At 38.3% G+C, this 24784-nt stretch overlaps 1 protein-coding gene across 6 annotated transcripts in view; it reads left to right on the top strand.

Annotated features, from left to right (window-relative positions):
* Positions 1-24784, top strand: part of CMSS1 (cms1 ribosomal small subunit homolog (yeast)) — a 393374-nt gene that overhangs the window by 363369 nt on the left and 5221 nt on the right. For all 6 annotated transcript variants that reach the window (XM_021071314.1, XM_021071318.1, XM_021071315.1 and 3 more), the window contains 6 exons: positions 6120-6191; positions 7952-8081; positions 12567-12626; positions 14327-14429; positions 18375-18435; positions 19497-19584. In XM_021071314.1, the coding sequence (XP_020926973.1) occupies positions 6120-6191; positions 7952-8081; positions 12567-12626; positions 14327-14429; positions 18375-18435; positions 19497-19584 (514 nt within the window). The remainder of the gene's footprint in view (positions 1-6119; positions 6192-7951; positions 8082-12566; positions 12627-14326; positions 14430-18374; positions 18436-19496; positions 19585-24784) is intronic.

The raw sequence follows: 24784 nt of genomic DNA, 5'->3' as shown, positions 1-24784 counted from the left end.
GATCCTTAACCCACTGAGCGAGGCCAGGGATCAAATCCACACCCTCACAGACACTATGTCAGATCCTTGTCCCACCAAGCCATAACAGGAACTCCCCTGACTTTTTTTTTTTTTTTTTTATGGACGCTTAGTATAAAGTAAAATAATAGCTCAAGAGTTGAGAAATGTTAACTGACGAGTGTCCGCTATGGTACAACAGGATCAGTAGCATCTCTGGAGCACTGAGAATCAGGTTTGATCCCCAGCCCAGCACAATGGGTTAAGGATCCAGTGTCCCCGCATCTGGAACATAGGTCACAACTGCAGCTCAGATCTGATCCCTAGCCAGGGAAGTCCTTATGGCTGCAGGTGGCCAAAAAAGAAAAAGAAAGAAATGGTAACTGAGAGAGCTGGCAATTCAGTCCTGTATTGGGCACATTTCATGGACATTAATGTGCTCCTTAATTAACTCTTAGACTCTCTGACAGGCACAAATATTTGTCTTCCTCCAGACAATTTCCTTTCTGTTTGGAGCTATGAAACAATTCACAGATTCATATCCTTACATAGAATTATGAGGAAAAAATTCTTACATGACTACACATTTAGGATCTTCAGAAATAGGAAAGTTCTAGACAAAATTGAATGATAAATATTTAATAGTGAGCTTAATTCATTAAACAGTCTTTTTTGTTGTTCTTCTTTTAATTTTTTTCTTTGCTTCCCTTTCCTTTCTCTGTCTGTCTTCCTAGATTACCATTTGGGATTTTTGAAGTCTAATTTGTCTGATATGAGTATTGCTACTCCAGCTTTCCTTTGATTGCCATTTGCATAGAATATCTTCTTCCATCCTCTCACTTTCAGTTTGTATGTGTCCCTAGAACTGAAGTGAGTCTCTTGTAGATGCCATATATACGGGTCTTGTTATTTATATCCATGCATCCAGTTTGTGTCTTTTGGTTGGAGAATTTAATTCATTTACATTTAAAGCAATTATTGATGTGTATGTTCTTATTGCCATTTTGTTAATTGTTTTGGATATGTTTTTGTTGGGGTTTTTTTTTTTCTCTTTGCATCTTTTCTTGTGGTTTGATGACTATCTTTAGTGTTAAGTTTGGATTGCTTTTTCTTGTGTGTCTGTGTGTCTATTGTAAATTTTTGGTTTGCAGTTACCATGAAATTTTGATATAGGAGTTTATATACATACAAGATTGTTTTATGTTGCTGGCCTCTTAATTGCAATGCATCTCCAGTATTCTGCATGTGTACCCTCCTCTTCTCACAATTGCTAGTTTTAATATCATATTTGTGTATGATTTCCTGCCTTTACTACATGTTTGCCTTTACCAGTGGGTTTCTCATCTATAGTTTTCTTATTTCTAGTTGTGGCCTTTTCTTTTCTACCTAAAGAAGTTCCTTTAGTATTTATTGCAAATCTTGGTTAGTGGTGCTGAATTCTTTTAGCTTGTTTTGTCTGTAAATCTTTTGATTTCTCCTTCAAATCTGAATGATAACTTTGCAGGGTAGAGTATTCTTTGTTGTACATTTTTTCCTTCCATCAATTTAAGTATATTTTGCCACTCTCTTCTGCAGAGTTTCTGCTGAAAAATCAGTGATAACCTCATCGGGGCTCACTTGTATGTTATTTGTTGCTTTTCCCTGCCTGCTTTCAATATTTTGTCTTTGTCTTTAATTTTGGTCAGTTTGATTAATCTGTGTCTCAGTATGTTCCTCCTCAGGTTTATCCTATGTGGTATTTGTTGTGCTTCCTGAATTTGAATGAGTGATTCCTTTCCCATGTTAGGGACGTTTTCAGCTATTATCTGTTTAAATGTTTTCTCTGGCCCTTTTTTTCTCTCTTTTCCTCTTGCACCCCAATAATGCATATGTTGGTGCATTTTAAATTGTCCCAGGAGTTCCTGCTGTGGCACAGTGGGTTAATGGTCTAGCTTGTCTGTGTGGCATTGCCAGTTTGAACCCTGGCCTGATGTAGTGGGTTAAGGTTCCAGCATTGTCATAACTGGCATAGCTCACAGATGTGGTTTGGATTCGATTCCTGGCCCAGGGCCTTCATATGCCACAGATGCAGCCAAAAAAATAAAATTAATTAATTGATTAAGTTGCCCAGAGTTCTCTTAGACTGTCCTCATTTCTTTTCATTCTTTTTCTTTATTCTGTTCCACATCAGTGATTTCCACCAGTTTGTCTTCCAACTCACTTATTTCTTCTTCTGCTTTCTGTATTCTGCTATTGGCTACCTCTAGTGAATTTTTAAGTTCAGTTATTGTATTTTGCATCTCTGTCTGTTAAATCTTTAAATCTTCTATTTTTTTGTTCAGTGTTTCTATATTTTGTTTTGTTTTGTTTTTGTCTTTTTGCTAGGGCTGCTCCTGTGGCACATGGAGGTTCCCAGGCTAGGGGTCTAATCAGAGCTGTAGCCACCAGCCTACAGCACAGCTCACAGCAACGCCAGATCCTTAACCCACTGAGCAAGGCCAGGGATCAAACCTGCAACCTTATGGTTCCTAGTCGGATTGTTAACCACTGCACCACAACGGGAACTCCCAGTGTTTCTTATAATTTATCAATCTTTGCCTCCAGTTTTTTTTTTTTTTTCTAAGATATCAGATCATCTTTACTATCATTACTCTAAAATATTTTTCATATAGGTTGCTTATCTCCAGTCCACTTAGCTGTTTTTCTGGGCTTTTGTCTTATTCTTTCAGCTGGCTCATATTTCTCGACCTTTTAATTTTGTACAGTTTTGTGTGTGGTTTTCTTTTTGCAATCTTGTAGCCTCTCTTGGTTTTGGTGTCTGCCCCCTGGTGGGTGAAGCTGATACATGGGCTTGTGGTAGGCATCCTGGTGGGAGAGTTTATGCCTATCCACTGGTATGTGGAGCTGAATCTTATACTTCTGGTGGGTGGAGCTTTGTCTCTGGGTGTCATTAGAGGTGGCTATGTTCCTAGGAGGAATTCAGGAAGCTTGTTTGCTGACGGGTGGGGCTGTGTTCCCACCCTGTTTGTTATTTGGTCTGGGCTTCTCAGCTCGGATGGGTGGAGCCAGAATTTTCCAAAATGGCCAGCTCCAATGACTATTCCTTGGACCTCCGCCTCCAATGTCATGCCCCCACAGTAAGCCACAGCCATGCCCTGCTTTCCCAGGAGACCCTCCAGGACCTGCAGATAGGTCTGACCTAGATTCTTATGAGTCCCTGCTTTGCCATGGGACCCAGTACACATAAAACCCCGTGTGACCCCTCCAGGAGTGAAGTCTCTGTTAGCCCCAGTCCTGTGGAGCTTCTGTGCTCAAGCCCTACTGGCCTTCAATACCAAATACTCTGGGGGCACCTCCTTCCAATGCCATACTCCCAGGCCGGGGAAGCTGACATGAGGTTCAGAACTCTCATTCCTGTGGGAGAGCTTCTGCAGTACAGTTATTTTCCAATCTGCGGGCCGCCCACCCATGGGTGTGGGGATTGCTTATATCATGAAAGCATCCCTCCTACCATCTTGATGTGGCTTCTTTTTCTTTGGGTGCAGGATATCTTTTTTGGTAGTTTCCAGTCTTATTTTCTTGATGGTTGTTCAGCAGTTAGTTGTAATTTCGATGTTTTCATGAGAGAAGGTAAGCCTGAGTCCAGGGGAGGGGAGAGGAAGAGAGGAGAAAATGCCCCAATTAATTAACTTAAAAGTTTAGTAAGTTTTTTGGCATATTTTTGGGCAAGTGTGATTCTTCTAAATCTTTAACTCCTTATTTAGGGTTCCTTTTTTTTAAAAACTGCCTAGGGAGTTCCCATAGTGGCTCAGTGGTTAATGAACCTGACTTGTAACCATGAGGTTGCAGGTTCAATCCCTGGCCGCACTCACTGGGTTAAGGATCTGGCATTGCCATGAGCTATGGTGTAGGTCGCAGATGTGGCTCGGATCTGGCATTGCTGTGGCTGTTGCGTAGGCCAGCAGCTGTAGCTCCGATTGGACCCCTAGCCTGGGAACCTCCATATGCCTTGGGTGTGGCCTAAAAAGACAAAAGACCAAAAAAATAAATAAAATAAAAAAACTGCCTAGAGACAAAACCTTGCTTATTAATTGTCAAAGACAGATACTGGTTGGAATTGGTTTCTAATGGTTAGTTGACCTACCCTGAGTCCTCATCTTTTTACCTAGTCTCTCTGAGAGTAAATATCAGCATGCGTAACACAGCTGGCAAAGTATAGAAATTTTCAGTACTACAGGATTTGTACTTCATAAAGTTGTCTCTTGTCTGTGGAAATTGACCCCATAAATTTGCTTCTTCATTGGCACCCTACTGAAACCAGCTGAAGCGACTGCTCCCAGAAAATAAATATCATATTCCATTTCCTTTAAAATGATGTAAGAATTTGAACCTGGTGTGTAAATCTGATAGTGTCTTGACAAAAGCAGTTGTTAATAAGCATGTTTCTTTTTTCCCTTGCATGATTGAGAATTGTGTTTTTATTTTTTCTTCCAGAATTAGAATCCATATCCTTATAATTGAGCTCATATCCACGTTTAATTTGTGACATGTTTAATTGGCTTTGTAAGCACAGAATAAATATAACCTACATGTTAAACATACTCTTACAGAGCACCCCCATTTGCCAAATAAGAAAATGGAATAGGTTTCTACATCTCCTTCTCCCAAACCTTGATACTGGTGACAAGACACTGCAGTATGTCTTGAGGTATCTGCTAATTGTATCCAGGCCTTTGCCATGGGAGCATGAGCTGAATTTGGCTTGATCTATAATTGGACTCTTATGACTGTCTGGCAGCTTCTGTGACATTTTAGTGGCCTTGGCCCAGTTTCTAATTGGCATCAGATTAGCATGTATCTGCATCCACAAGACAGTTTTAACTTTCTGAATAAGAGAGGTCATAACACTTTTCTTTTCTTTAGCTATGATGCCATTGCACTTTTTAACTAAGAAGCAGCTGAAATTTCAAGATCCCCATGTTACTTTAATCCTGAGCCTTTTGAATCTACTTCTGTATAACTGAAACAGAGTCTAGAAACTTGGTCCTGGCCTCATGTCTTGAAGAAATTATGTAGTATTATATCTCTCTGGCTTCAGGCCATAGGCATTCTTAATCTACAGGCTGTCTGCAGACTTTAATAGAAAGCTTCATCTGTAATCATTTTAAAGAGAGCCAGTGGAGACAAGATTGCTTTAGTTAGTAGTTTACCAGCTTAAAGTGAATACACTCTGGTTGAAATGGAAACTTAAGAAAAAAAACGCAGAATAAATTTTCACTTACGTTTTATATCTTGGCAATTTGTTTGAAAATATTCCATAAAAGATCCAACACAGGAAACATTTTATATAACTACTTATGATTAATAAATAAGGAATCTGAAGCATTCTGTTTTATAAATCAATGTCTTAGTCCAAATTTCCTGTTTTTTTACATTAAAAAAAAAAAAAAAAAACCTTAGGGTAAAAATAGCACTAAACTGTATAGGGTACTCCGGGGGTCAAGGCAACAGGCAAAATCAATTACTTAGGATACCATAGTACTGAGACTTTTGTCAGACCATCAGCTGAAACATTCATTTTGTAGTCACTATAGATAAGGCATTTGGTGCAGCTGGTTTTATAAAAATATAAGTAAATATATCCTACTTTAGATCTTCTGTGCTTATGGAGAAGAGAAAAGGAATGGATAATAAAATAGTAAGTCAGTGCCTTGGAAATACAGGCTCACATATTACTAGTTCACGGAAAACACTAGTCATGCCAGTCAAAGACTTTCTTACCACATCTTAATTTTAATCACATCCCTTTCTGCCTGTGTTTTACAAACCTGGCCACTGTCTTCAATCTTTAATACCCTGCACCACCACCTCAAACACATATATACACCCACTTACACATTTTGACCTTTATTCAAAGATTTTCCAGTCTTAAGTCATCCGTACTTTCTTACTTTTACAAATTCTCTCAGCCCAGCCCCTGCATAATAGCCTACCCTGGGTTTTCCAGCATTTCTTTGTCCATAGAATATTACAAAGGCCCTCTGAGGAATACATGCATGATAGTACATACTTTGGGATTTATACCGTTAGTTGATACCTCATCATGCTAAGATGAAAGTTTTCACATTTGTATTTTTTTATAGCCTAAAGAATGTTTCTTGATACAACCAAAGGAAACAAATGAGGATGCCACCAAGACCAGGAAGAGGAGAAAGGTAATAATAATGTCTTACAATGCTGTGGCCCCACATGGAAATGTGTGGTTTCCACCACATGTTTACAGAGTGTACTTTGATGAAGCAATTATGTTTCCCCCACTTTAGAGATGCAAAGATTGTAAAATTCATTGAGGTTTGGTGACTTTCCTAAGGTCACTAGTAATAAGTGTGTTTCTGTTGGAGCCAAAATACATTCTTCTAATTCCTATTTCAGTACTCCAAACCACCCTGTGTTTTTACTGTGGTTAGAAGTCAGACATAGGTTTCTAATTCTAGAAGGGGCCCAGAACTATCCTGCCCTCCGGCCTCTCTGGTTCTGTCCAAGAAAAGAAATTTACCTTTCTTTTCTTCATTTCATTTTTTATAAACCTTATATCCTAGAGTATTAATAAGAAAATAATAAGCAGACGAAAGTAGTATAGTATAAGGCATTCCTAACTCTGATTTTGAACCATAATTTAAGCAAAAGGTTCCTGTTGCATTTTAATACTTGCTTGTGGACATATGGAAAATTCTGCTCCTATACAAACTTTCTTATGGCTCAGCCTTAGAGAAAGTGTGGTTAGCTTTGACCTTCCACCACAGTTGTGAAAACAGCAGTGTAATTCTCTCCCTGCCAAGAAGGGTCTACTGCTGTAGTCAGCAGAGGAAATATAATTGGATTAGAGGAAAGAAGATGGACTCAAACCAATTACTTAACAGCAAGCTTTTAGAAAACTGAGAGTGTGTGTGCATGTTCCCCTAGCTCACAAATGGCCAAATAGGAAGATAGGAGGTACCATATTGACTAAGGCTTGGCAAATTCTTAAAGAAATGATTTGAACTTCTCTTTGATAGTTTGTACACTAATGGCCTTCAGGAGTCTTAAGTTCTTGGTGGCTCAAGGTCAGAACTCCAGCTAGATAGTTTAGCCTTGGCTGAGGTCATGGTAAAATCTTCCCACTACTGACATATTTTTTTTTAATTAATTCATTTAACAGAATTTTGACCATTCTTGGCAGTGGTATAAACAGTAAGATAGTATGGGGGGTGGGGGGAACACCAGGAGAAAGCTGACATAGGAGCAAGGAAGGGCTTTTTCTGGATCTTTGGCAAAACATTAGAAAGAAATAAGAAGGGAAGTTTATAGTGAAAGTTAAATGAACAATTGTGTAAATGCTATACAAATAACTCCAAATAAAAATAGATGTTGTAGGAGTTCCTGTGTAACTCAATGGGTTAAGGATCTGGCGTTGTCATTGCTCAGGTTGCTGCTATTGATCCATGGCCCGGGAACTTCCACATGCCACAGGTGCAGCCAAAAAAAAAAAAAAAAAAAAAGGCAGTAGATGTTGTAAGTTATTTCCTGTTCTGCTTTCCATAGGGCCAATTCAAGACTGTCTTTCCTAATACTTGAGAACTGAGTGCCCCTATTCAGTGTGGTCCTTTACTGAGATTACTCCCACAGCTCTTAACTTCAATCCTAGAAATCCAAACTGCAGCTCAGTGCCTTAAAAACCAGGCTAGGCAAGAAATTCTCAATGCTCCCAAGAATTGACTTTTAACAGAAAATAGTACCTAATAGGGTACTGATAGAGACTCCCAAAAAAGTTTCAGTTTTCCTAAAAGTCATAGACCAAGAGTTTGAGTCCTTTAGAACTCCCATTCATACTTGACTATCACCAAAACCTATGCACAGTTTAAATGCCAGAGGAATCAACCTATTCTAAGCCAAATGCCATTCTAAAAATCTCTTTTTTTTCCTTCCTTCTCATCAGAAGAAAATTACTGATATTCTTGCAAAATCAGAGCCTAAACCAGGGACACCTGAAGACCTGCAGAAGCTGATGAAGGACTATTACAGTAGTAACCGCTCAGTGATTGAATTAGAAGAACTAAACATACCAGGTACAAGCAAGCTTCGTGTTGTTTTCTTTTTTCTCTTTACTCTTCTGAGGTTAGTTATTTAGTAGGACCCATTGTTAATTCCTAATAGTTTTCCTGATGAAGAGGAGCAAAATAGGTTTGTCTTTTCTCTAATATATGTTTATGGCTAGGTTTCTCAGCTAGGGTTTTTTTTTTTTTTTTTTTTTTTTGGCTTTTGTCTTTTTAGGGTTGAACCCTCAGCACATGGAAGTTCCCAGGCTAGTGGTCTAATTGGAGCTGTTGCTGCTGACCTACAGCACACCACAGCAATGCCAGATCCTTAACCCACTGAGCAAGGCCAGGGATCAAACCGTCAACCTCATGGTTCTTAGTCAGATTTGTTCCCCTGTGCCACAATGGGAACTCCTCAGCTAGGGATGTTATATTTTCATGCTAAGACTCCTTTCCTCAATCTTATAGTTTTAACTGTTGGATGATTTTATTAAGCTGCTAAATGGTGTTTGTTCGATCAATAAAAAGGTTTGTAATTTTCTATTTAAAAGACTAATTGTTGGCTGTGCATTTTTTCGGCAGACTCTCAGTGAATAATAATCTTCGGAGTTGCTACTGTGGTACAATGGGATCAGCAGCGTCTCTGCAGCACCAGGACGCAGGTCTGATTCCCAGGCCAGCACAGTGGGTTAAAGGCTCCAGTGTTGCCACAGTTGCAGCGTAGGTCTCAACTGCAGCTTGAATCTAATCTCTGGCCCGGGAACTCCATATGCTATGGAGCGGCCAAAAAAGAGGAAAAGAAAAGACAGAATCTTTAATGAGGATAGAAATTAAATAAGAACACATTTTAAACTATAGATACGAAACATTAATTTACTCATATTTATAGACAAAGATTTTAGCCTTTAATAAACATCTTAGTTTTGTTGTTGCCCTTTTGTTGTTGGCTAATAATGGTTGTGCTTTTAGGATAGTGTTTTGGGTCCCAGCCAAGATTTTTTCAAGTAAACCATCGAAAGATAGGACAAAGTTCTGCATTTTTAGCAAGGCTGACACCTCACTCCATGCTATCCTTAAGCCTACTATTATTTGAGATCTACTGCCTTAAGAGATTTATAATTAAGTTAAAATTCTGGAAAATTCTTGAAACAACCAATTTTAATTAATTTCAAAATAATGATATATCCAGTAACTCTTTTGCACAAAGATTGAAGAAAAGAAATGTCTCAAAGTCAAACCACAAACGATTTGGGTGCCACTGCTTCAAATGAGCTAATAGACTACTAGGGATAACTAACACTGCTTTTGTAAAAAGTCAAAGGTAGCTTGACTTCCTTTTTCCATTACGGCGTTATGTTTCCTAGAGGCTTAAGAAGCTAAAAAACAGCCCATTCCCTGAATTTTTATAATTCTTTTGCGATTTTTGTTAAATGCCCATGGGTTGGAGATACCAGTGCCCCTGTCTGTTCCTTTTCCAAAAAGAATGATACTCTTTAGGGAATTGAGGGAATGCATTTCCACATGAACAAGTTCTAGAGTTTTCTGCTTATTGGAGATCAGAAGCCCCAAGGTTAGAAACCACTCTTCTCAGCACAGCAGTTCCTCTAGAGGAGAGCTAAGTCTTGGCTCTTCCACTTCAGGAAATAAGGATTATAACAAAGCATATTCAGAGATTAACTGAAGTTTGATTTTACCATGGCTCAATGGTCAATTTTCCCATCTTGTTCTTTTTTTTTTTTTTTTTTTTCTTTTTATGGCTGCACCCACAGCATGTGGAAGTTCCTGGGCAAAGGACTGAATCCAAGCCGCAGCTGCAACAATGCAGAATCCTTTAACCCACTGTTCCAGGCCAGGGATTGAACCTACATCCCTGGCTGCAGAGATGCTGCCAGTCCTGTTGCATCACGACTCCTCCCATTCTTTGTTAGAGTTTACCTTCCCCTGAGGAAAGACTTGTAAGATAATGGGACTCTTACTATTATGTAATTTCATGGAACATTGGAAACCTTAATTTGCTAGAATTGTAGAGAGTCAAAGGGTGGAAGAAACCTTTAAGGAGTTGTTTGAGAAGTTCCCATTGTGGCACAGCAGAAATGAATCCGACTAGGAACCATGAGGTTTCGGGTTCAATCCCTAGCCTCGCTCAGTGAGTTAAGGATCCAGCATTGCCGTGAGCTGTGATGTAGGTCACAGATGCAGCTCAGATCTGGCATTGCTGTGGCTGTGGTGTAGGCTGGTAGCTGCAGCTCCAGTTAGACCCCTAGCCTGGGAACCTCCACATGCCGAGGGTGCGGTCCTAAAGAGACGAAAAGACAAAAAAAAAAAAAAAAAAAAAAAAAAAGTTCTTTGAGTTCCACAGTGGGTTCACATTATATTGAACATATATTACAGTATATGAACATTAGAATTCAGTAATACAGTTAGGCAAGAAAGTGTGATTGTAGGTTGGCTTAGGGGAAAATATTTACAATATGTTAAAAATACTGTTGTAGTCAAAAAGAACAGGTTTTCATTTCAGTTAAGAAATTAGGCCATTCTCAGCCACAGTGAACAAAGGCATCATATGAAGGTTTTACAGAAAAGGCCCGTCCCTACACTATTAGGACCGAAGATACAGAGGAAGACTATGTTAGGTGAGAGAAAGGACACACCATGGGTAATTTGGAACAGTCTCAGGAAAGGGCATAAATATAAGGTGGAGATAAGTAATAAAATATTGTTCCTATTTAGTTTGCCAAATGTCTAACTTGGTTGTGGTTTGAGGTTGTTTGTGTCTGTAAGGCAGCAACATGTCTTTTCAATTAATACAGTGCACTGTACATTGCTTATGTCATACACATGGGAACTTAATTAGAATTTCGAGGCAGGAGTCACTTAGAGCTAACTCAGCTGTCCTCCTGAGAGCTGCAGTGTGGTTTAGATCAATGCTAAATGCCTGTAGGCCACAAATGAGTCACCCAGGAACTTAAAAAGCAAATTCCCAGGCCCACCCCCAAGGAATTCTGTCTCACTATGCAAAGAAGAGTCCATTCCGGGAATCTGTATCTTTTGTAAAACTCTCCAGGTGAGTCTGATCATATCCAGGCTTGGGAGATTAAGACCATCAAAGGCTCTACAACAGTTTAGAGGGCAACGTTTTTTAAGTTAGTTACTCTCATATTGTGAGTTAAACAGGCTGGATCACAACATAAATTTCATATAATTTAGCAATAGTTTACTCTCTAGCACTCTGCTCTGTTTGTAGACAGACTTTTTCTTGTAGAATGAATTAGGATGATAAACATGATGTGGCTTTTTTTACGTCTTAGGTACTGGGGTAATAATACTATATAATTGCTAGACCATGATCATCATTGACTGAGCAAGTCCCCTATGTTTTATTGTAGTATGTTACATTGCCTTTTATTGTGTTGTTGTGCTGTGTTGTGTTATGTTGTATTTTGATGTATTATTCCCACTCTTCCCCAATCCACACGCCAATTTCCTTTCTCCATAAACATTCACTTGAATGTGTTACTATACCTTTTTAAATATGCATATGTTCTTAAAAAATATGTCATTGTTGCATGTGGGTACATTTTACAATTTATTTAAATAATGTCCTGAACCTCTCATTCTGTTTCCTCATTTTCATACTTTTCAAGATATGCCTATATAGCTTTATGTATATCTGGGTCATTGCTTCTAAAATGCTAGCATAGTATTCCAGTGGTTTTTGTCTACCATGTATTGCTCATCCATTTTCTCCTGTACGGACACTTAGGTTGCCTGTAGTCCCCCAGTATTACAAATAATGCTAGTATGAATGTACCTGAGTATGTCTCTTTATAGACCACACAAGAATTTCTTTCCATTGTTTATTCAGGATTGTGATCCTGGTGTAGACATCTTAATTTTACTGTCTAGGATAGCTATACCAATTTATACCTCCACCTACAGTCTACAAGAGTTTCTGTCATCCTACATTCTGAGCAATGCTTGGTATTATACATCTTCCAAACAGTTGCCATTCTGGTGTGTGTGCAAAGTGTTATCTCTTCTTGTATTAATTTGCATTTTTCTGATGACAAGTGAATTTAATGATCTCTGCATAGATTTGTTAGCTATTTCAGCTTTGCCTTTGTGTGTTGCCTACTCCATGGACTTGAAAATAAAGATGCTTCCAGAGAATTATGTCCAATTTCTTGGTATAGACCATGATGGAAGATAATATAAGAAAAGGAATGTGTATGTGCGTGCGTGCGTGTGTGTGTGTGTGTGTGTATGACTGGATCACTCTACTGTACAGCATTACAAATCAACTATAATAAAAAATAAAGATCCATTTGTCCATTGAATGATACAGCAAGTTATTGCTGCTGCTTTTGTTTTAAATGCTAGACAGCACTTTAAAATGAGCCTCCAATTCAGTAATGTTATACAACCTGTTCAAGATTGCGCCATTCACATTTAATCTATTTTGAGTATGTCTATATTTGCAAAATCCTATATAAAGCATGTTTCTCATATTTTTAGATTCCTGCTTTCTCAAGGCCAATGATTTGACTCACAGTCTTTCATCATACCTAAAAGAAAGTAAGTAAACTCATTTTTTTAATTATTCAAGCTATTATTTCCGTTAAAACATAAGGTCTGTTTCTTTAAAATAAAAACTTTTTTTTTCTTTTTAGGGCCACAGCATATGGACGTTCCCAAGCTAAGGGTCGAATTGGAGCTGCAACTGCTGGCCTATGCCACAGCCACAGCAATGCAGGATCCGAGCTGCATCTGTGACCTACACCATAGCTAAGGGCAACCCTGGATCCTTAACCCACTGAAAGAGGCCAGGGATCGAACCTGGGTCCCAATGGATCCTAGTTGGGATCATTATAGCTGAGCCACAACAGGAACTCCTAAAATAAAACTTTTAGAAGTACAGTTAAAATCAAGTTCTCACCCTAACTGGATTTTTTTTTTTTTTTTTTTTTTTTTTTTGCTTTTTAGGGCCACACCCGTGGCATATGGAAGTTCCTAGGCTAGGGGTCTAATCAGAGCTATAGCTGCAGGCCTATGCCACAGCCATAGCAACTTGGGATCTGAACTGCATCTGCAACCTACATTACACCTCTCGGCAATACCGGATCCTTAACCCACTGAGCAGGGTCAGGGATCAACATCCTCATGGATCCTAGTTGGGTTCGTTAACCACTGAACCATGAAGGGAACTCCCTTAAATGGATTTTAAGTGAAGGTTGTTTGGGTCTGTCTTGATATTATTATTTATTTGAATTTATTCTTGCTTTTTCTGGATTGAGGATTTGGGTATTGATCTTACTTTTTGTTTTACAACAATGTTAGTATTCCAATATTAATATTCCAATATTAATATTCCAGTATTAGGAGTATTAGACTTGGAATCAGCAGAATTATTAGTGTTCTAGTCCCAGGTCCCTCATTAATTTGCTGTTTGACCTAGGACAAGTCACTGAGGACACCTCTGAGACTCAGATTTGTGATCTGAAAGACAAGAAGGTTGGATTATGTAATCTTGAACCCAGCTCTGAGATTCTGAAATTTTGTTCCTATGTTCAGAACTCAGACCATGGCTATTGCATAGACAGTGTAATTAGATCTTTTCCATAAGTATTGTATGTAGGCAATAGTAACTAGATTACTCATGCTGAGTAGTCATTTATTTCTGACCAACAATCAGATAGTTTAGATATAGAGATTTAACATTCTTCTTTCAAATTCTATCCCAATTCTGATGACTGTCAACTTGAGTCCATAAACATGCCTCAAATTCAGCAAATGTAGATAATGATAGAATTAATCTCACTGAAAACCAAAAAAGATAATTATGTAAAGTGCTTAGCACAGTGTCAGTGTTTAACAAATATTTGCCATTATTTTGATATCATTTCCATTTTGTACCTTATACTGAGTGTCCCTTTAAAATTTAACATCAGATCGGAGCTCTTTTCCTGTTTAGTCAACATTGCCTTCAAGCATCAAACATAATATATAAGAAATATTGTATTGTTACAAACATTTTTTACTTAGTCCTAAAACTGGTCACATGTAGCTACTTAGCATATTATATGTTTTGTGACATAAGTTAATTATATTTCATTTTAATCTAATATCTAGAATACCCACAGAATAAAATCTAAACAATGCTCATTATATTTTATTTTACTTAAATAATAACAAAGAAGTACTTGGAGAATATTCAACTTCAGAGGCCTAATTTAGGCTATATTTAGAGCAATATTTTTTTAATGATCTTTTTTCAGTCTGCCCTAAATGGGTGAAACTTCGGAAAAGCCACAGTGAGAAGAAATCAGTCCTGATGCTGATTATCTGCAGCTCTGCCATCCGAGCCTTGGAGCTCATTAGGTAGGAATTTTCATCTGTTCTATTTTGTAAATATTTTCTAAGTAACCAGTATGTGCCAAGCTGATATGTTCTATATGCTAGAGATGTGGCAGTGAACAAAATAGAATCTCCTGTCTCATGGAACTTACTTTCCAGTAAGGAAGACGGACAATAAACAAATAAATACACATTATAATGTCAATTAGTGGTAAGTTATTTAAGAAAAAAATAAAAGCATGGCAAAGGCATAGAAGAGGGTAGGGGTTACTTTTAAACAGGTGGTCCCAGAAAGCTTTTCTAGGAAAGTGACATTGAGTAGAGACTTGAACAAAGTAAAGGAGAAAGCAAAGCACATACCTGGAAGAAGAGTATTCCAGGCAGAGGGAAGAGTAAGTATAAAAGGCCCTGAGATGGGATGCCTTTGAAAGATTTTGAGCGGAGGAATCACGTGATCTGAATAATCATTCTAAAGAATCACTTTGGCTGCTGTGTGGAGAACAGACATTATAGAGAGCAAGGGTAAAGCGGGGAGATTATACAAGAAACAACCAGTCAGGAGAAATAACGAAAGAAAAGATCTTATTTAATAGCAATGCATGTCTCAGCAGGTTAAGGATACACTGTTGCCCCTGCTGTAGCACGGGTTTGATCCCTGGCCTGGGAACTTCCACCTGCCATAGATGAAGTCAAAAATTAAATTAAAATTTGAAAAAATAGCAGAGAGCGTCCTTGTCTGCCCGATTGCATCTCTCACAAGCGTCCTGTTCTAATAAATCTGTTTCTTGCCTATCAAAAAAATTTTTTTGAAAAAAATAGAACAATGAGGAATAAACTTATCAAAATTTAGATAAGGAAAATATTACATAAGGAATGCAAAAGATCTTAAACAAAAAGGCATACCATAATAGGAAGATTCAATGTAAGTATGTCGGTTTAACCTAGGATAATCTACAAATTTCACAGATTCCTAGTGAAACTCCAATAGAATTATTTTTTGAACTAGATAAAGTAGTTCTAAGTTCATATGAGAAAATACAGAAGCAAAAATACCTGAGGAAATTCTAAAAAAGAATGCTAGTGAGGATACTATGCCTATAGTATCTATCAAATTATTAAAAAAACATAAAGTCTTGATAATTAAAACAGTATGGAACTGGCATATACGTGACAGACAGATCAGAACGGTAGAACAAAATTGAAAGTTTAGAAATAGATTCATATGCATCTGAAAGTGCAGCATATGGCAAAAGCAACAAATCAGTAGGGAAAGATGAATTATTTAATAATTGGTGTTGGTCAAATGCTTTCACTCACATGTGGAATCTGAAAAAAGGACAGAATGAACTTCTTTGCAGAACAGATACTGACTCACAGACTTTGGAAAACTTATGGTTTCCAAAGAAGACAGTTTGTGGGGTGGGGGATACGCTGGGGTTGTGAGATGGAAATCCTATAAAATTGGAATGTGATGATCATTGTACAACTATAAATGTAATAAATTCACTGAGTAATAAAAAAAATTTCCAAAACAATAAAAAAAATCAATTGGTGTTGGAACTACTGTGTGTAGCCATTTGAAAAAATTAGGTTGGACCCATATCTCACTTCTTAAACTAAAATAAATTGCTGGATGGACCAAAAATTCAAATGTAAAAATTAAGTTTTAAGGATAATTTGTTGGAGGAGTCCCTGTTTTGGCTCAGTGATAACAAATCCGACTAGTATCCATGAGGACTTGGGTTCAATCCCTGGCCTCACTCAGGGGGTTAAGGATGTGGTGTTGCCATGAGCTGTGGTGTATGTTGCAGGCACGGCTCGGATCCCACGTTGCTGGCATAGGCTGGCAGCTACAGCTCCAATTTGACCCCTAGCCTGGGAACTTCATATGCCACTGGTGCGGCCCTAAAAAAAAAAAAAGGAAATACACACACACACACAAAATGGGATTTACTGAGACTCACACTCTCCTGGGACTAGGCTCTGCACCAGGCTTTGACTGGAAACATAGCAAAGGAAAATCTAAGTCCTGAAGAAAAAGAAACTTGATCAAATAGACTAAGGTGCAAATATAGACTTTCCATAGTTATGTAGCATCTATTTTTCTAAGTGAACTAACTTGACCATGAATTTTAAAAAGTAATTTTTTAAGCCTTGGTAGTAGTCCTTTAAATCCTTCTTTCCCACTAGGTACACACATTAAATTGTATCTCACATTCTTTCAATAAAACAAAAGTATTTCTTTCAACTGTTTCTGCTCTAAATATAATTGATCTTCAAGAGCACCTGCTTCTGGGTAGCTGTACTTGCTAGTTATGAAATTGTCAAGAGTTCACATTGATTTTCCGTGTTCTAAAAACTACCACCACAGAATTCATTTCAGATTCAGACACTAATAGTAAAGAGGTTAGCCTGGAGGTGGCTTCTTAAAGATAAGTTGTCACATTGATTTAAGTTTTCACTGTACTCAAATGGCTTTCTGAGGGGCATAGAAGCACTATGTTGTCATACTTCATTTGCCAGTTCTCAGTGTTTTTCTGTGTCTTTAGCAATATTATGATCCATTTTCAAGGTTAGGTGATTTGCAGTAGGTGATTTCTGAACAGGTACAAAGAGCCCTATTCATAAAGGCTAATACTGAATAATTTTAAATTTTGAAAAAAATCTCTTCTCTTGAAAAGCATGAGTTAAGTTATATATGTTCCCTGAATTGTCTTCCTAATGAATCTTGCCATGGAGAAAGCTCATGTGTAAGTAAGTACAGACTTGAATACAACAGAACTTGTGTAGCATGAGTCGCTATTTTGTAAACTGATATATTCCTCCTGGTCAGTAATATTTCTCAAATAATGATATATAGGAGTTTCCATTATATATAATAATTATATATTATAATATTCTGAGCAGTATTCCCATGTTCTATTCCCAAATATCAACTAAAAGATTGTTCTTTTATACCCATTTGTACCCGAAGCATTTCCAGATATAAAACTTTACAGAAAGGCTCACTCTGCAGAATCATTCAAAGTGGCAGACTGCTCTGAATGAAGGACATAAGCCCTCCTGCTCCTCCCTGCCTGCTCATCCCTGTCCCCTCAGGGTAGCCACAGGCTGACGTCACTGTTAAAATATTTCTCATGACCAAATTTTGTATGAGAACTGTACTGCAGAGTTTGAAGGTAAATTTTCTGCCAGGGACCTAAAATACAGAACTCTTGTATTACGGTTGTTAAAAGAACAAAATCCAACCGAGCAAATTTGAAGATTGAATTGGCTTTTATTCAATGATTCATGAATTGGGTGAGCATCATTCTATCTAGCCTTCAGAAGGGCATTCCAAAGGGTTGTGAAAAATGAAAGGTTTTTATAGGAAAAAGGGTGGGGCAAAGGAGCTGTTAGCAAAAGAGAAGGAAGACTTATTTTTAGGCCAGGACATCTTCTTTTTGGAAGGTAAGAAATGGCAAAGGTATTATCTTCCCCTGGGGTGGGGAGGGGCCACAGGACAATTTACCTTACTGGCACTTGACCAGAAATTCCAGACTGGCTAATTAAGATTTTATTTCTGAGAGAGGCTAAAACTGCAGTTAGATCAAGTATTATATCTGGGTTCCGTAACATAGATTTTTAGCATGAGTGATGCCGTTTTGGGGCTGTGGTTTTCATTTTAACACAAGTGAAGGGCAAATACACATATTTCAGTAATCAAAGAAACCTAAAGTTAACTTTGTGTCTGAGAATTAGAAGCCAACCTGGATGCATGCCTAAATAAAGACCACCCCACTTTCATTCCAGAGATGGGCTAACTTGAAAATCAGAATTTTTTGTGTATCTGTATACATCCACATACACATGCAAATATATACACACATGTAAATGCACATGTTCTTTTGAATAAACCAATAATTAAGTAGTTGACATGTCCTTGAATGAATAAATTTCCTTATGTGTAAATCTATTATTTTTCATTAGGTCGATGACTGCATTCAGAGGAGACAGCAAAGTTATGAAATTATTTGCAAAACACATAAAGGTAAGCAAGGGCTTGTGGTTCCTGATAAAGGGTAGAAGTGGTCCTTAAAGATCAGCCTTCAGGAGTTCCCGTCATGGTCATGCGCAGTGGTTAACGAATCAGACTAGGAACCATGAGGTTTCGGGTTCGATCCCTACCCTTTCTCAGTGGGTTAGGGATCTGGTGTTGCCGTGAGCTGTGGCGTAGGTCGCAGACGCGGCTTGGATCTGGCGTTGCTGTGGCTCTGGCGTAGGCTGGCAGCTACAACCCCGATTAGACCCATAGCCTAGGAACCTCCATATGCCTTGGGAGCGGCCCAAGAAATGGCAGAAAGACAAAAAAAAAAAAAAATCAGGCTTCAGTTTTGTTTGTTTGTTTTTGTCTTTTTGCCTTTTCTAGGGCCACTCCTTTGGCATATGGAGGTTCCCAGGCTAAGGGTCCAATCAGAGCTGTAGCTGCCGGCCTACGCCAAAGCCACAGCAACTCGGGATCCGAGCCTCGTCTGCAATCTACACCACAGCTCGTGGCAATGCCAGATCCCTAACCCACTGAGCGAGGCCAGGGATGGAACCCGCAACCTCATGGTTCCTAGTTGGATTCGTTAACCACTGAGCCACAACAGGAACTCCAAGCTTCAGTTTTTTTACTTCAGCTCTTTTCCTTATCTCCTTCGCAAGCATGTTCTTTGGTACCTTCCTTATGTAACATATTTAACAACCATTCTGGTTTTCTTTGCATTCCTTGCCTCTCCCCCAACAATAGTCACCATTCCTCTATGCTCCAAGATTGCTATACAGAAGCTGAGGTTTAACCCCTGGAATTTTTGAAGATTTACCAGTTTTCTAGGGAGATGCTCTTCTGTCTTGGTGTTAACCTTCTTTGCCCCTGAAGTTGACCCTAAACAAGGGTAGCCACATTCACTTTTTTACTTTCTTAGCTTTTAGACTAAATGCTCTAAAATGGACTGTGATTGAACTTTTTCTTTTTTTTTTTTTTTTTCCGTATTTCCCCAATACATTTTTTTTTTCATACTGGACTTTCTAATGACTCTTCTTTTCTTTGTTCTCTTTCCTTTTGGATAGGTCCAAGAGCAGGTAAAATTGCTGGAGAAGCGTGTGGTACACCTGGGTGTAGGAACTCCAGGAAGGATTAAAGAACTTGTTAAACAAGGTATGAAAAGAGGCAGTGATACTCCTACTCAGAGCTAGGGTTTGTCTTACCCCTATGTAAGTTTGGGAAACCACATGTGTGATGTAGTGAAACTAGACCTCTGTATTAATTCAGGAGTTGGAGACCCAGTGTTTAGTCTCTAAAGCCAGCCAGCAGGTATACTGTAGTAGGAAATGGTAAGGGTTGTGGCAGACTGTAGTACATGTGCCCATCTAAATACACTTTAAGCAGGTTAGTGATCCACAATTTATTTTACCAATTTGCAGCCTCTGGAATTTGTATAGCTACATGTGTTGAGTATTTCTCTCTTACTTGAGTCTTGGTTCCCTAAAGCTCCCATTCCAGTTTCAGACTGGTATATAAAATATGTTCAAACAAAAATGCAGTTTTTGAAGTTCCTGTTGCAGCTCAATAGATTAAGGACCGGATGCTGTTTCCATAAGGATGAAGGTTCAGTCCCTGACCTCACTTAGTGGGTTAAGGATCTGGCATTGCTGTGAGCTGCATTGTAGGTCCCAGACATGGCTTGGACCTGGTGTTGCTGTGGCTGTGGTATAGGCCTACAGCTGTAGCTCCACTTCAACCCCTAGCCTGGGAACATCCATATGCTTCAGGTATAGCCATAAAAAGAAAAAAAATGCAGTTTCTATGGATGAAATACAACTATTCTAGAACACTTCTTCCAAATGCATTTCTCTTTTAGTGCTTTTCCCAAACAGTTTTCCAGACAGCATCCACAAACTTGATAGTTTGTTGACTTTCTCAACACCAGTAGCCTGAAAAACACTGACCTGCTGATGATTTTATTACATGTTCTATCTGCCAAATAAATTAAGGTTTCTTTTCAATGCTCATATCTAAATTACTCATCTAGGAGTTCCCATCGTGGTTCAGTGGTTAACGAATTTGACTAGGAACCATGAGGTTGCAGGTTCGATCCCTGGCCTCAATTAGTGGGTTAAGGATCTGGCGTTGCCATGAGCTGTGGTGTAGGTTGCAGATGCGGCTCAGATCCGACGTTGCTGTGGCTCTGGTGTAGGCCAGGGACTACAGCTCCAATTAGACCCCTAGCCTGGGAACCTCCATATGCCAAGGGTACAGCCCTAGAAAAAGACAATAAACAAATAAATAACTCATTTAATATAGTATTAGAACTTTATTTTAGAACTGTCTGGAGGTATTCCTGGGTTTTTATATATCTGAAAGTAGTGTGTTCATCAATATAGTGTCTCAGTATAGAGATGGCCATTTGCCAGGAAGCAAAAGAGAGCTGGAAATACTAGTACTTCTCTCCAGATGAAAACCATGGGTAAGTGAACTCACTGTATGCAGAGGTCTGTGCACTTACAAGGAATTAACAAACTTGAGCTCCAGACAGGAAGGGAAACAAATATTTTTTGAGTTCCTACCTATACTCAGTGCAATGCTGGATACCCTCACATATATTATTTAGTACTCCTGTACTCCTGGCATCCTTGCAGGCTACCATTCTTTTTGCATGTGGGGTTTTTTTTGTTTGTTTGTTTGTTTTGGGGTTTCATTTTTTTGTTTGTTTTTTTGTTTGTTTGTTTGTTTGTTGATTTTGGTTTGCTTTGCTTTGCTTTTCTTTGCTTTGCTTTTTAGGGTTGCACTTGCAGCATATAAAAGTTCCCAGGCTGGGAGTCAAATCAGAACTACAGCTGCCAGCCTACACCACAGCCACAATAACTTGGGATCCAAGCCAAGTCTGCAACCTACACTACAGCTCACAGCAACACCAGATCCTTAACCCACTGAGTGAGGGCCAGGGATCAAATCCGAATCCTTATGGATCCTAGTGGGGTTCGTTAACCTCTGAGCCACAAAGGGAACTTCCTACCATTCTTATTTCTTATGAGAGAAAACTGAAACTTTGAAGGGCTACATACAGCCCCTCCCCAAATCTCTCATTGTAGGCCTTCCTGGTTCCAGAGCCTTTTCCCCTCAAGGAGCTCCTGATCCAGTTGAAGAGATAAATGTACATTGAATGAGACGGACAACATGACACAGTAAATGCCTAGGGCCAAATGAGCACTTTTAAGTCCTATAGGAGTTGAAAATGAGGGAGGGATTATTATGGTGACTAAGTCTGCAGGGAAGGCTTTACAGAGGAAAGTGTCTTTAACTGATCTTTGAAGTATGGAGAGGATTAAAGTAGGATCTTTGAAGTATGGAGATGTTAGAGAAGCATTTGGGAATGGGAGAACAGCTGAATCAGAAGCAGACAGGCAGATACATGGGGTCTATCCAGAGGAGACAATAAATATGCAGAACCATGTTATTATGGACTTAATTTCTGGATGCAAATCCCAGGTCCAGCAGTTTACCAGTTCTGTGACTTGGCAAGTTTCCTAACCTTTCTAAACCTGTTTCTTTATCCGAAGACAAAGTAGTAATAGCACCTACCTCAAAGGCTTATCATGCCAATAAAAAGCTACATGGTGAGTGTTGCACCTAAAAACTCAAAAAATACTGGTCATTACTTTTATTAAAGAGACCATCTTTCTAGGTTGGAGACTTCATGAGCTGTGGTGGCCTGTGCTTCATTTAGAAAGAAGGTCAGATTTTGCACAGTGATTGGCTGAATTTTTGTCTTGTGACCCTAGTAAGGTGATGAAAGTAAAGGAGCAGATAAGAGGCTCTCCTGATCTGTCTATGAGTCCTGGAATTGGGAGAGACTGGCTGGGCAGATGGAGAGGCCAAGGATGTACCCTTCCTCTCTCACAGCTCTTAGCCAAAGATTTACCTCTCCCCTTCCTGGATTCCAGATGTTCTGTGTGTTTCCAGGCCCCCCATGTAACAGAGTCACTCTTATCCATATTTAATATTTAAAAGAGAGAATGGGAGAGAAAATGAACTGGTCCAGACTTGAAATTAGATTCCTACAGAGTTGTGAAAACTCACTGTGAAAGCTTATTTCATTTAAGGAGTGGAAAAGTCATTTAAGGAGCTGTCAACTTTTTTTTAATAATACTAATGAAAAAAACTCTTCTGATTGGATGAATGCGTTAATCCCATTAACTACAGATGTTAGGCTACATAAAAAAAATTTTTTTGTCTTTTTTGCCATTTCTTGGACCACTCCCTCGGCATAGGGAGGTTCCCAGGCTAGGGGTCTAATCAGAGCTGTAGCTGCCAGCCCATGCCAGAGCCACAGCAACACGAGGATCCGAGCCACGTCTTTGACCTACACCATACCTCACGGCAATGCCAGATCCCTAACCCACTGAGCAAGGCCAGGGATCAAACCCCCAACCTCATGGTTCCTAGTCGGATTTGTTAACCACTGAGCCACAAGGGGAACTCCTACATAAAAATTTTTTAAAGAGAATAATTCCAGCACTCTAAAAACTGAAAAATCTGACAAAGCAAGATAAATGGCACATAACTCATTTTATGTAGCTGTTTATGACTTAAGATATTTCATATATATATATGATACATTAAGGAGAGTTTCATCAAAAGATACCCCATAACATTGAGATCAGTATGCTTTGTATTATAAAGAATTACATTTTTTTATTTAATAATGAAGGGGATTTTCTAATTATGAGACCATTAGTAAAATGTAAAAAGACACAGAAAAGAAAATAAGTCACTTTAAAGACAATATCATTAGTTGATATTAAATATATTTCCTTTCAGTCTTTTTTCTATGCATTTATGTATCTCTTTTTGTAACTGGAGATCATACTGTACATAATAACTTTATAACCTATCTTGTCTACGTAATATATCTCATGAAATAGTTGTCATGAAATAGTTTTACTTTTTTATTTTTAACGTCTGCATAATATTCTGTTGGGTTTTTTCCTAGTTTCATTGAAATATAATCAACATTTAACACTGTGTCATCCAAAGTGAACAGCATGCTTTGGTATATGTGATATATGTGAAATAATTAATACAGTAAGTTTAGTTAGTATCAGTCATTTCACAGTTATAATTTTTTTTTCTTTTCTTGAGGAACATTCAAGATCTATCTTGGTAGCTTTCTGATATACAGAATGCAGAATGTTGTAGTTAACTATAGTAACCATGCTGTATATTATATCCCCAGAACTTATTTATCTTAAAACTGTAAGTTTTTATCTTTTGACCACCGTCATTAGTTTCTACCTACAGCAACCACAACCAATCTGTTCTCTGCTGCTATGAACTAGGATTTTTTTTAGAGTCCACTTATAAGTGAGATCATGCAGTATTTGTCATTCACTCTCTGACAGTACTTCACTCAGCATAATGCCCTCAAGGTCCATCCATGTTGTCACAAATGGCAGGATTTTCTTCTTTTTTATAGATGAATAATACTCCTTTGTGTGTGTGACGTATTCTTTTTCCATTCATTTGTCAATGGACACTTATATTGTCTCCATGTCTTGGCTATTAGAAATAATATTCCAGTGAACATGGGGGTGCAGATGTCTTTTCGAGATACTGATTTCATTTCCTTTAGGTGTATACACAGAAGTGGAATTGCTGGTTCATAGGGTAGTTCTATTTTTAATTTTTTGAAAACCCTCCATACTATTTTCCATAATCACTGCATCAATTTACAGTCCCACCAGCAGTGCACAGGGTTCCTTTTTCTCCATGTCCTTGCCTATACTTGTTATCTCTTGTCTTTTTGGTAACAGTCATTCTGACAGGTGTGAGGGGATAGTTCATGTGATTTTGACCTTCATTTCCCTGATGATTAGTGATGTTGAGAACCTTTTCATGTATATCTTGGCCATTTAGATGTCTTCTTTGGGACAATGTCTTTTCAATGTCATTTCCATTTTAAATCAAATCATTTGTATTTTTTCCATTGATTTGTATGTGGTTTTGCATATTAACAAGTTATATTGATTTTTAGCAATTGTAATACAGTAAGATATTTGTGGTTTTTTTTTTTTTTTGCTACTATAAGTAATTCACAGTGATCATCTTTATAAGTAACTATGCTTAGGTTTCTGGTGTTTTTATTGGGATATGTCTTAGAAGGAGAATCATGTTATCAAACAGTAAGCATTTTAAATCTTCTACTATATAATGCCCATTTGCCTTCCAGAGAGGCTATACCTGTTTGCTCTCCCACCAGGAGTCAGTTGTTTTGTTTTATTTTTGTTTTTGTTTTTGCTTTTTAGGGCCGCTTTTGCAACATATGGAAGTTCCCAAGCTAGGGGTAGAATCAGAGCTG

The sequence above is a fragment of the Sus scrofa genome, chromosome 13 (assembly GCF_000003025.6).
Source record: "Sus scrofa isolate TJ Tabasco breed Duroc chromosome 13, Sscrofa11.1, whole genome shotgun sequence".
NCBI classification, from domain to species: Eukaryota; Metazoa; Chordata; class Mammalia; order Artiodactyla; family Suidae; genus Sus; species Sus scrofa.
This window is presented reverse-complemented; position numbering and strand designations above follow the sequence as displayed.